The sequence below is a fragment of the Schistocerca cancellata genome, chromosome 7 (genome assembly GCF_023864275.1).
Source record: "Schistocerca cancellata isolate TAMUIC-IGC-003103 chromosome 7, iqSchCanc2.1, whole genome shotgun sequence".
Taxonomy (NCBI): domain Eukaryota; kingdom Metazoa; phylum Arthropoda; class Insecta; order Orthoptera; family Acrididae; genus Schistocerca; species Schistocerca cancellata.
The window spans coordinates 232,402,255-232,415,293 of NC_064632.1; the positions used below are offsets into that span (position 1 = coordinate 232,402,255).

Genomic DNA, 13,039 nt, shown 5'->3' on the forward strand with positions numbered 1-13,039 from the left:
TGGTATGTCTCTTTGCTGACGCAATAATGTTTTGGTCTACTTAAGATGGCGGACCTCGGCTTAAAGTTTGTGACGTAATTACAACTCCCTTCCTACCCGTAGAGTAAATATCTACTCTATGTTCCTACCAACAAGATTTACATGTCAGAGATGAGTCTCCTTGGTCTGCGACTCTGCGCACTTCTTTTTTGTATACACGACGGTTTTAATGTCAGTTTACGGTTAGCAGTATATCTTTGAAAGAAAGACTTTGGAACGGTTTCTGTTTGTCGCCGGGAAAAGTTTGTGATACTTAGATTTACGATTGCACAATTATTCTTCTTATTCGGCATGTTTTTTGCTACGTAGTTTTCTGTTGACTGTTTATGCACGGACGGTAAACAGAAGGCTTGAGAAGTTTAATACTCGTCGTTTGTACAGCGGCCAAGTTTTAGCAGAGCCGTTGTGTCACCGGCAGTGCCACTCTCATAACATGGAGTTAAGTGACGAAAATTTGAAAACGTTATCCCAGTATCTACAGCACACACTGAATCCAGACAGTGAAATCAGGAGACCAGGTAATAAATTCATTTAAAGAAAGTGAAAGTCAAAACTTAGAACATGGGGGGTGTTGACAAACTGATGTTGCTGTGTAAATCCCAGAAGAATAGATCATTATTTTATAACCTCTTATTCATTACAGCCGAAAAGTTTCTGGAGTCGGTTGAAGTGAATCAAAACTATCCTCTACTGCTGTTGCATTTAGTCGACAGAAAAGATGCTGACATGACTATACGAATTGCTGGAGCAGTTGCCTTTAAGAACTATATCAAGAGAAACTGGAGTGTGGTGAGCACTAAATGTACTGATCTGTTCACGTAATACGTATGTTCCACGGCGGATTGGTGTAGTATGTATTTCTGTGCTCTTTAAGCTGCTGGTACAGAGGCTTCATGGCAAAAGGATCAAGAACTTTTATTTCCTTTCATCCTTGCATATTCTCTTTGTGTTTATAAATTTATTTGCTGAATGACCAATGTTGATTATGATAAGTAATTGAAAGTAAACACTCCAGTATTAATTGCACTCAGAGAAATAAAATTCTGTTTCCAGAATGAGATTTTCACTCTGCAGCGGAGTGTGTGCTGATATGAAACTTCCTGCCAGATTAAAACTGTGTGCCGGACCGAGCATGGCTAAGCCATGTCTCCGCAATATCCTTTCTTTCAGGAGTGCTAGTTCTGCAAGGTTCGCAGGAGAGCTTCTGTAAAGTTTGGAAGGCAGCAGACGAGATACTGGCAGAAGTAAAGCTGTGAGGACGGGGCACGAGTCGTACTTGGGTAGCTCAGTTGGTAGAGCACTTGCCCGCGAAAGGTGAAGGTCCCGAGTTCGAGTCTTATGTCTGGCACACAGTTTTAATCTGCCAGGAAGTTTCAAAATTCTGTTATCTGAAATCTTTGTAAAATGGCCCATGGGATATGCCAAATTTTTTACTTTATGTAGTGTACAGCCTCAAGGTACTTGAGAATGCTGATTTGTCTGTTGCTCTCTGGTGTTACCCTGAATGTTTGTTTATTATTGACTATGTAGGGACCTTGCAGTTAAACAGCTTATACTGAACTGTACTCATTAAAGGTAAAATATGAAGAACTTAGGTTGTTGTACATGGCAATTCTTTGTTATATTTTGATTTCATTGTGTCTGTGTATTAGGTAGTTTTGTATTAAGGTAGTTTGGCTCTAGGAATTAGAATAAAGAAAGGAATATTTAAGGTGTGTATTCTGTTGACATTCAGTTTACTAGGAAGAGAGTACTCACTCTGTTGATGAAGTGCCTGTTGTGTTGTTGGAGGAACAGTCACAACATTTCCATGAAGTATAAAAGAGAAGCCTGCATGGTTTGATATTGGTGAGTCTCCCCAGCCTTCTGAATTCTTCTCCATTGTCATTACGGATCTACCACCTTCCATGGGAAAAGCCAATAAGTTATTTGATTTGGTTTGATTTACACATGAAGACAAAACACCAATGTTTTCAGCTTGCTGTTGCCCGCAAGTAAAACCAGCCAATACCCTTAAAGAATGGTAGGATATCCTTTACTAAGTCCTTATTAGACACAATTTCTTCAGGACTTAATGACCCGGATATTTCTGCTGGCCTCCAGTGCTTCGTCTTGGAAGATTAAATGTGGTGTGCTTTCATCCCCTGTAACACTCTTGTGACAGGCTTCCCTAGAGAGATCACACTCCCCTTTCTAGGCTGACCACATATACACTGGCTCCAGTACCTTCTTGACCGGTCATTACATCAGACTGTCTCCTGAATGTTATCATGGTTCGTTCTTCCCCTACTTCCAATTGTTGCATTGAAAGATTTATTGAGGCAGCTGGAAGATATTGTCGAGTCAGCAATCATTTTCTGAACGGTTCTTGTATTTACATACGATTTGACTCTCAGCAGCTGTACAAAATATAATTCCAAATTATTCACCAATGCGAATTTCATGACATCATCTACAATGGGTATAGATGTATTACCCATTTGTGACATGAATCTTTGTACCAGAGTGGGATTCGAACCAGATTTCCTGCTGATTGTGCGCAGTCAACTCAATCATTTTTGTCTATCCATGCAAGCTCCCTGGTTCGATTCAAACCTCCATATGTCATTGTCTACTTCCTTATGTTGTAGTCTTATGTATGTCTACCTACAATATAAGGAAGTGGTCAGTGACATGGAGATTTGGATCTAGCTGGTCAGCATTTGCAGATAGTTAAATTGTTAATGTGTATGCTCATGATAAGTGGGAAATCTAGGTTCAACACCCAGTCCGGTGCATATTTTCACACGTCACAGTTCAGTAATATGTCTATACCTATTGCAGGTGATGTCAAGAAATTCGCATGCAGCAAATAATTCGGAATAATGTTTCAATATTTACTACATTCGTTGTACAAGTTGGCACAGAGCTGACACTTTTCAAATGTGAATAGTGTGCTGCCACGATAGCTTGTCATTGTTGCCAGGAAGGGGAATGAGAGAGGGGTTTTCATGATACGTGCCACCACAGTATTTAGGTCACATTGGAGTGTTGGGATATGCAACACTGTGTCACTTGTGTTCATAATTACTGCAAAACAAATTCTGTCATGGAACTGCTGCATATCTGTCGATGACAGTTCAGTATTGGCCAACATGACTGCATTACAGTATTGGTTTGGGGTAAGAAATTTGAAGGAACTGATAGCATGTTAGACGTGAAGCATGGAGCTCCACGAACAGTGCGAATGCCAGAGAACCTGTAGATAGTGAGGGAAGCTTTTAAACACAGTCCTCGCTGTTTGGCACACCAGCAATATCACGTTTTAAGCATCAGTAGGGCTGTTAAAACCTGATGCTAAAAAGAGAGAGAATTTCACACTTATAAGCTGCAGGTTCCACAGCAAATTAACAAAAGAAATAAGGGAGCAAGACTTGCTTCCTGCACCACCATGAGTGGTTTGTTATGGAGAAATCCAACCATTCTGAATAGTCTGCTAATGACCAACAAAGCATATTTTCATGTTTCTGGAAGGGTAAATAATCAGAACATGAAATACTGGTCACCAGTGAACTCCAAGGAACCACCTGAAAAGCCCTTGCACTGTCCTAATGTGATGGTTTGGTGTGGAGTCAGTGCTTTCAGAATTGTAGTCTTGTATTTGATTCAAAATGACAATGAACAGTGATCTGTAGTTAGAATATTATTGGACTGTGTTGAAAGGCTTTGTAGGACAAAAGTTAAGACGCCTAGGAATTGATCCTAATAATCTATGTTTCCAGCAGGATGGAGCAACAGGCCATACCATATATGAAAGAGTATGGCTGTAGTTGGTAAAGTGTTCAGAACTGTTCTGTCTCGTTTCAGTGAAATCGCTTGACCAGCTCAGCTGTCTGACCTCAGTGTACAGATTTTCTACTGAGAGTGTTCTTGATGTGTGTTGCATAGGCATATCTTGAGTATGCATAAACTTGAGGAAGCAATTGGTGACGAAGTTGCAGCCATTAATGAGGGCCTATGAAAGTGCGTGTATGCCACTTCAAGAAGCGTTTGCAATAAATCATTGATGCAAACAGAGGCCACATGCCTGAAGTTGTTTAAAAAATAAATACCTTGTAATCAGAGGTAAATAAATGTTGTACTTGGTCACATGTATAGGTATAATCCGTATCACTTCAGGCAGTGGGGCTACCTTCATAGTCTCAGATGTTATTGAGTTTAGCATATGTTAAAATTCAGGAGGAAGTAAGAAACACATGTTTTTTTGTTTTCTCCAAAATAATTCCTACCCTGAGATACAGGCCTCTAAAGATGACAACCGTGAACACCATTTTGAAAATGCGAATTTTGGAAACATTTTAAACTGCTGTATCTCTGTAACAGTTCTAGATTTTTATTTGAAAGATAATTGCTTCATGATTATAGTGGTATCCTCTATTTGGAAATATCTGTCAAAGTTCTTTTACTGTTGCCTTGTGATTTTTTTTTTACAATTTACAGATTTTTTTTTTTATTTCAAAAATGCCAATCCAGGAAAGTTAGATTTTTTCCTGTCAATTAGTACCTTGTAGTACTATATTCTCTGCAGAGTAGAGCTTCCACATTTAAGTTGGGCAGGTTTTGTTTAAAAAAATAATTTTTTTTAAACTTTCGTGGGAAATGCGGAAGTGTTCGATCCCGCCCATCTGCTTTGACCCATGACGTCACAAACATGGCGGAAACGACCATAAACCACGATTCCAATATGGCGCATATAAAGTCGGTACGCACACATTATGAGGACGAAAATACATCGAAAAACAAACACACACACTTTCCACAAAAAGCCTAATGACACTAACGGGACAAGCGCGGGAAATGGGGTGTTTCTGGGTGGGAGCAAACTAAATGTAAACAAATTTAGACACCCACCCCCATACAAAACCACACAAAAAGACGAAAAAAACTGACATCACAAAAATCCCCAAATACCACTAAACATATCATCTGGAATCAGACACTTCCCTTAACCTATACAGCTGAACAGCAGCTCCCGATCCCATAAATTCGGATCAAACAATTCCCTTGGCCTATATAGCTCAAAAACATCTTCCGATACCAATATCAACAAACACAGCCACACATTGGGATCGAACACTTCCCTTGACCTGCGCACTTTCAGTTTTATCCGTCATATCCATTCCTGAACAAAAACAACAACTGATTAATTTTATTAAAATTACCACACGATGTGGTTCATGGTGTGGGTTCTTGTAGTCATGTCCTAGTTCATGAACCACGGGCAACGTATGAGTGGCCAAGTAAGTGGTCCCGACAGTCGGGATACCAGTTACTTCGGAATAAGGCTGGGCATCTCGGACATATTCTGAGTCGTGGTCACCTTTGTGCTCATACGGCAAAGACTACCAAATCCACCGGTTAGCCCCTCAGCCGTTAGGGGTAAAACCCAATGGGACTCGGGGCAAGTAAGGCTAGCAACCTGCTTCCCTGGTACTTTAAATATGATGCTGGCAACAATCAGAGCAAAATGCCTCGGACCTTTGGAGGTGACGGAGTCCCACCTCTAACTGACAAACCAGGGACTCCTAAGATACGACTTGGCAAACAAATGGTAATGAGATGGGGAGCTATTAATATCAATGGGGGCTACTCTGGGAAGAAGGTAGACCTGGCAGAGGCTGCAAGTAAGATGGGGCTGGACGTTTTAGCTGTTAGTCACATTCGGGTAAGGGGTGAGAAAGAAGAGGAAGTGGGAGAATACAAGGTCTACCTGTCAGGAGTCAAAACAGGAATAGCACAATGGGGTGTAGGGCTTTACATCAGGAAAGAAATGGAACCCAGCGTAGTTGCAATAAGGTATGTAAACGAACGACTGATGTGGATAGATTTGACAGTGTCTAGCAAGAAAATTAGGATTGTGTCAGTATATTCGCATTGTGAAGGGACAGATCAAGATAAGATGGATAGTTTTTATGAGGCACTCAGTGATGTAGTTGTTAGAGTAAAGGACAAGGACAGTGTTCTGCTCTTGGGTGATTTTAACGCCAGGATTGGAAATCGAACAGAAGGGTATGAAAAGGTTATGGGTAAATTTGGAGAGGATATGGAGGCCAACAGGAATGGGAAACAACTCTTGGATTTCTGTGCCAGTATGGGCTTAGTAATCACAAACTCCTGTTTTAAACATAAGAACATTCACCAGTATACTTGGGAAGGCAGGGGAACCAGATCTGTCATTGACTATATAATAACAGATCAGGAATTCAGGAAGGCTGTGAGGGACACACGTGTATTCAGGGGATTCTTTGATGACACTGATCATTATTTAATCTGCAGTGAAATTGGGATTGTGAGGCCGAAAGTGCAGGAGGTCAGGTCCATATGTAGGAGGATAAGAGTGGAGAAACTTCAGGATAAGGAAATCAGGCACAAGTACATAACAGCGATCTCAGAAAAGTACCAGTTAGTTGAATGTAGTCAATTAGAGTCATTGGAAAAGGAATGGACAAGCTACAGGGACACAGTACTAGAAGTGGCTAAAGAATGTCTTGGAACAGTAGTGTGTAAAAGTAGGATGAAGCAAACAGCTTGGTGGAATGATACAGTCAAGGCAGCCTGTAAAAGGAAAAAGAAGGCGTATCAAAAATGGCTACATACCAGAACCCAGGTAGACAGAAAAAGTTATGTTGAAGAAAGAAACAAAGCCAAACAGATAATTGCAGCATCCAAGAAGAAATTGTGGGAAGACTTTGGAAACAGGTTGGAGACTATGGGTCAAGCTGCTGGGAAACCATTCTGGAGTGTAATTAGCAGTCTTCGAAAGGGAGGTAAGAAGGAAATGACAAGTATTTTGGACAGGTCAGGAAAACTGCTGGTGAATCCTGTGGATGCCTTGGGCAGATGGAGGGAATATTTTGAAGAGTTGCTCAATGTAGGTGAAAATGCGATCAGTATTGTTTCAGATTTCGAGGTAGAATGGGATAGGAATGATGATGGAAATAGGATCACATTTGAGGAAGTGGAAAAAATGGTCAATAGATTGCAGTGCAATAAAGCAGCTGGGGTGGATGAAATTAAGTCGGAACTCATCAAATACAGTGGAACGTCAGGTCTTAAATGGCTACACAGGATAATTGAAATGGCCTGGGAGTTGGGACAGGTTCCATCAGACTGGACAAAAGCAGTAATCACACCAATCTTTAAACATGGAAACAGAAAAGATTGTAACAACTGCAGAGGTATCTCTTTAATCAGCGTTGTGGGTAAAATCTTCTCAGGTATTGTTGAAAGGAAAGTGCGAGTATTAGTTGAGGACCAATTGGATGAAAATCAGTGTGGGTTTAGGCCTCTTAGAGGTTGTCAGGACCAGATCTTTAGCTTACGGCAAATAATGGAGAAGTGTTATGAGTGGAACAGGGAATTGTATCTATGCTTTATAGATCTAGAAAAGGCATATGACCAGGTTCCTAGGAGGAAGTTATTGTCTGTTCTACAAGATTATGGAATAGGAGGCAAACTTTTGCAAGCAATTAAAGGTCTTTACATGGATAGTCAGGCAGCAGTTAGAGTTGACAGTAAATTGAGTTCATGGTTCAGAGTAGTTTCAGGGGTAAGACAAGGCTGCAACCTGTCTCCACTGTTGTTCATATTATTTATGGATCATATGTTGAAAACAATAGACTGGCTGGGTGAGATTGAGATATGTGAACACAAAATAAGCAGTCTTGCATATGCGGATGACTTAGTTGTGATGGCAGATTCGATTGAAAGTTTGCAAAGTAATATTTCAGAGCTAGATCAGAAATGTAAGGACAATGGTATGAAGATTAGCATCTCCAAAACGAAAGTAATGTCAGTGGGAAAGAAATATAAACGGATTGAGTGCCAAATAGGAGGAACAAAGTTAGAACAGGTGGACGGTTTCAAGTACTTAGGATGCATATTCTCACAGGATGGCAACATAGTGAAAGAACTGGAAGCGAGGTGTAGCAAAGCTAATGCAGTGAGCGCTCAGCTACGATCTACTCTCTTCTGCAAGAAGGAAGTCAGTACCAAGACTAAGTTATCTGTGCACCGTTCAATCTTTCGACCAACTTTGTTGTATGGGAGCGAAAGCTGGGTGGATTCAGGTTACCTTATCAACAAGGTTGAGGTTACGGATATGAAAGTAGCTAGGATGATTGCAGGTACTAGTAGATGGGAACAATGGCAGGAGGGTGTCCACAATGAGGAAATCAAAGTAAAACTGGGAATGAACTCTATAGATGTAGCAGTCAGGGCGAACAGGCTTAGATGGTGGGGTCATGTTACACGCATGGGAGAAGCAAGGTTACCCAAGAGACTCATGGATTCAGCAGTAGAGGGTAGGAGGAGTCGGGGCAGACCGAGGAGAAGGTACCTGGATTCGGTTAAGAATGATTTTGAAGTAATAGGTTTAACATCAGAAGAGGCACCAATGTTAGCACTGAATAGGGGATCATGGAGGAACTGTATAAGGGGGGCTATGCTCCAGACTGAACGCTGAAAGGCATAATCAGTCTTAAATGATGATGATGATACCACACGATGTACAATGAACAACACTAAATTAACCTTCACACAAAATCGTTAACTCACTGAAACGAATTCCGCTACAGCCGACATTTGAACAATTCTGGATAATGAGCAAAAGCAAACTGAGCTCATTACACCACACAAACGAAAACCCTGAACATACCACCATAGAGCACAACAAACCACAACATGACGACATCTACAAACGCGCCACACACACAAACCAAACTCCGCGCCGTCATGACGTCACACACGACAGCACCCTTATGTCATGGGTCAAAGCCGACGCGTGGGGTCAGACGCTTCTGTCGACCCCTTTCATGGGTAATGTATGTCTTCACTGGAGTTGTTTCATACTAATTACTTTGTTACAATATTTATTTCTATTGTTTTTGTTGCAGTTATTTCCTATCACTTTCTTTGTTGCAGTTATTTATTTTCACTTTCAATGTTGCAGATATTTTTTACTCTTTGTTGTTGTTTCTTGTCAGTTTCTTTGTCATGGTTGTTCATTGCAGGTTTCTGTATTGTAGTTGTTCAGTGCTAATTTGTTTACTGGAGAGGCTTCTGAGTAATCTGAGACCATCCAGTGAGTCCGGTGTTTTTGTGAACAGTTTGCCAGTTGATACTGTTGCAGTGTGTTTTGTGAAAAGAACTGTTTGAAATGTCTTCTGACTGAGGCCATAGGAGAGTGAAGTGTGCTGACTATTTGCATATCCATAAAAGGGTGATATATAAGACCGACAAAAAGACTTTGTTCAGGTTGGGAATAAGTGTTCTCATTTGGAGACTGTTTCAAAGTGAAGATGTTTCCAGTGACAACTTTTTGTGTTATAAATGTTTTGACAGAATAACAACAATGATAGTACTTGAACAAGGCGAAGCCTCCCATGGTGCAGATGATTAGATGATGCAGATTTTGCATCAATAGAGGAAGAATTAAATACCCTGAATGAGTTAACTACAGAGGTAGGTGTTTGTCCTGTTAAGAAACCGTGGTCAGCGAAGTTGAGTCATATGTTCAATGCATCACGAAAGCACAGAGAAATTGCTAAAGCTATTGATGAATACACTACAACAAAACTGACCACACTCTTCAAAGTAGAAATTCCATCTTCAGAAGAAAATGAACCAAAGCACTCTTGCAAGCAATTTTTCACAAATATCATTTCAGCTGTTGAATATTGTGCATCCTGCAGTGAAAAGGTGCAAGTTTTAACTCCTAGTCCAGAGACATTTTCAAAGAAAACAATTTTGAACCACGTTCCATCAGTATCAAAGTACATGGTAGACAAATCAAGGAATGTGAGGTCTGTAAAAGACCAGATCCCTGTTATGGTCATTCTGTAGAAGCAGCTCAAGTTCAAATAGTACAGCCATTTTATCTGGAAGAGAAATGGGACTGTTCTTGCCAGAGTGCCAACAAAAAAGACACTATAACTGTAACAGTTTGTCAAAAAGTTGTGAACGTGAAGAGGTACATGACTCACTGTATTAAAGAAACTTTTGCAATTTATAAGAGCAACTACACAACTTCACATATTGGAAGATCAAAATTTTATGCACTACGACCTAAGTGTGTAGTTCCACACCCACCTAGAGGTGTCTGTTTACGTGTGTACTGCGCAAATTTTGAACTTTGTGTGGTAACTTTGAAGAACTTACTGGAGCATGTGACATATAACACCTTGATTGGGCATGTGAAGTCATTAGTAGTCTGTGACATAAAGTGAGAGACTTTTTTGTTTCAAGAATGTGGTGACTGCCCTGGAAAGGGAGGACTGTCTTTACAAGCACTTGGCCTGGAAGACGTAGCAGACAACTCTGCATAAATTACACATGTGACGTGGGAGGAGAGTAAACTAATTAAGAAAACTGTTGCCTTCGACAGTTTCATTGATGAACTTGGTAAATGGTTTGTGAAAGCAGTAACACCCCAGCATCTGAAGAAAGTGCAACAACAACATATTGCAGAAGTGAAAGGCTGTGTACAGGCTGAAGAACTACCTTTACTGCTGCACTGTGATTTTGTTGAGAACTGGTCTGTGATTCTCCCACAAGAAGTACGAGGGTATCATTGGAGTAATGACCAGGTTTCAGTTTTTACTGGAATGACATATCTTTAACACAAGACCACGAGTGTTGCAGTTATAAGTGATGACACAGGACACTACTCAGCACATGCTTTGCTAGCAATGTGCAAAATTCTTCAACTGCAAACAGGGGCAGAGTTGATCATCATTATTTCTGATGGTACTCCTAGTTATTTTAAAAATCATTACCAGCTGTTTGAATCGAGTAAGTTGCTTCTGCCAACTGACTGGGTATACGTTGCTACTGGTCACAGGAAGGGACCTTGTGATGGTTTAGGAGGCCTGCTGAAGCACCATGCTACAAAGCAATCTTTCCAGGTGAAATACAGCTGTGATTCAGAATGCTGAGGATTTTACGAGAGTCATGAAATCTTATACATCCACCGCCCTCATTCTTTTGTCCAAAGAGGAAATTGAAGAATTCTGTGAGCAGAAACAAGAAGATTGGTCCAAAATGCTCTTGGGAAAGGAATTCATAAGACACATTTGTGGACTCAAAGTGATTGGCAAACTCATATTGCACGCACTTTGAAGAGCAAGAAAGAAGAAATTTCATTCGTTCAACCAGCACCTCGGAAACAGCAGGATAATATTCAGATTCACAACCTGAGAAGGGGGATGTTTGTGGTGTGTGTGTGTGTGTGTGTGTGTGTGTGTGTGACTTGTGGATTGCAGATATTGTAGACACCAGTTACGAGATAAATGAAATTGTAGTGAACTTCATGCTACCACGTGGACCACCTGCTGGATATAGGTTTCCAGCTGAAGAACAGCAACAGTGCTGTCAGTGTTCAATCCCTGTTTACAATGTTTTAGCCGGCCGGTGTGGCCGTGCGGTTAAAGGCGCTTCAGTCTTGAACCGCGTGACCGCTACGGTCGCAGGTTTGAATCCTGCCTCGGGCATAGATGTGTGTGATGTCCTTAGGTTAGTTAGGTTTAAGTAGTTCTAAGTTCTAGGGGACTTATGACCACAGATGTTGAGTCCCATAGTGCTCAGAGCCATTTGAACCATTTTTTTTACAATGTTTTGAAGATTGTAAGTGCTCCAGTTCCTATTGGTTCAACAGGAAGGCACCACTCTATATCAAAGGAAAATACTGAAGCAGTGGATCACATTTTTAGTTCAATGTTGTTGTTGTTGTTGTTGTTGTTGTTGTTGTGGTCTTCAGTCCTGAGACTGGTTTGAAGCAGCTCTCCATGCTACCCTATCCTGTGCAAGTTTCTTCATCTCCCATTACCTACTGCAACCTACATCCTTCTGAATATGCTTAGTGTATTCATCTCTTGGCCTTCCTCTACGATTTTTACCTTCCACGCTGCCCTCCAATGCTAAATTTGTGATCCCTTGATGCCTCAGAACATGTCCTACCAACCGGTCCCTTCTTCTCGTCAAGTTGTGACACAAACTTCTCTTCTCCCCAATCCTATTCAATACTTCCTTATTAGTTATGTGATCTACCCATCTAATCTTCAGCATTCTTCTGCAGCACCACATTTCGAAAGCTTCTATTCTCTTCTTGTCCAAACTATTTATCGTCCACGTTTCACTTCCATACATGGCTACACTCCATACAAATACTTTCAGAAATGACTTCCTGACACTTAAATCTATACTCAGTGTTAAACAAATTTCTCTTCTTCAGAAACACTTTCCTTGCCATTGCCAGTGTACATTTTATATCTTCTCTACTTCGACCATCATCAGTTATTTTGCTCCCCAAATAGCAAAACTCCTTTACTACTTTAAGTGTCTCATTTCCTAATCTAATTCCCTCAGCATCACCCGATTTAATTCGACTACATTCCATTATCCTCGTTTTGCTTTTGTTGATGTTCATCTTACATCCTCCTTTCAAGACACTGTCCATTCCATTCAACTGCCCTTCCAAGTCCTTTGCTGTCTCTGACAGAATTACAATGACATCGGCAAACCTCAAAGTTTTTATTTCTTCTCCGTGGATTTTAATACCTACTCCGAATTTTTCTTTTGTTTCCTTTACTGCTTGCTCAATATACAGATTGAATAACATTGGGGAGAGGCTACAACCCTATCTCACTCCCTTCCAAACCACTGCTTCCCTTTCATGCCCCTCGACTCGTATAACTGCCATCTGGTTTCTGTACAAATTGTAAATAGCCTTTCGCTCCCTGTATTTTACCCCTGCCACCTTCAGAATTTGAAAGAGAGTATTCCAGTCAACATTGTCAAAAGCTTTCTCTAAGTCTACAAATGCTAGAAATGTAGGTTTGCCTTTCCTTAATCTTTCTTCTAAGATAAGACTTCAGGTCAGTATTGCCTCACATGTTCCAATATTTCTATGGAATCCAAACTGATCTTCCCCGATGTCGGCTTCTACCACTTTTTCCATTCGTCT

General features: G+C 40.7%; 1 protein-coding gene across 1 annotated transcript in view; it reads left to right on the forward strand.

Annotated features, from left to right (window-relative positions):
* Positions 1 to 207: 207 nt before the first annotated feature.
* Positions 208 to 13,039, forward strand: part of LOC126092059 (exportin-2) — a 171,711-nt gene continuing 158,879 nt past the window's right edge. Inside the window, exons 1-2 of the mRNA XM_049907465.1 lie at positions 208 to 557; positions 683 to 828. Coding sequence (XP_049763422.1) covers positions 473 to 557; positions 683 to 828 — 231 coding nt within the window. The 5' untranslated portion in view covers positions 208 to 472. The remainder of the gene's footprint in view (positions 558 to 682; positions 829 to 13,039) is intronic.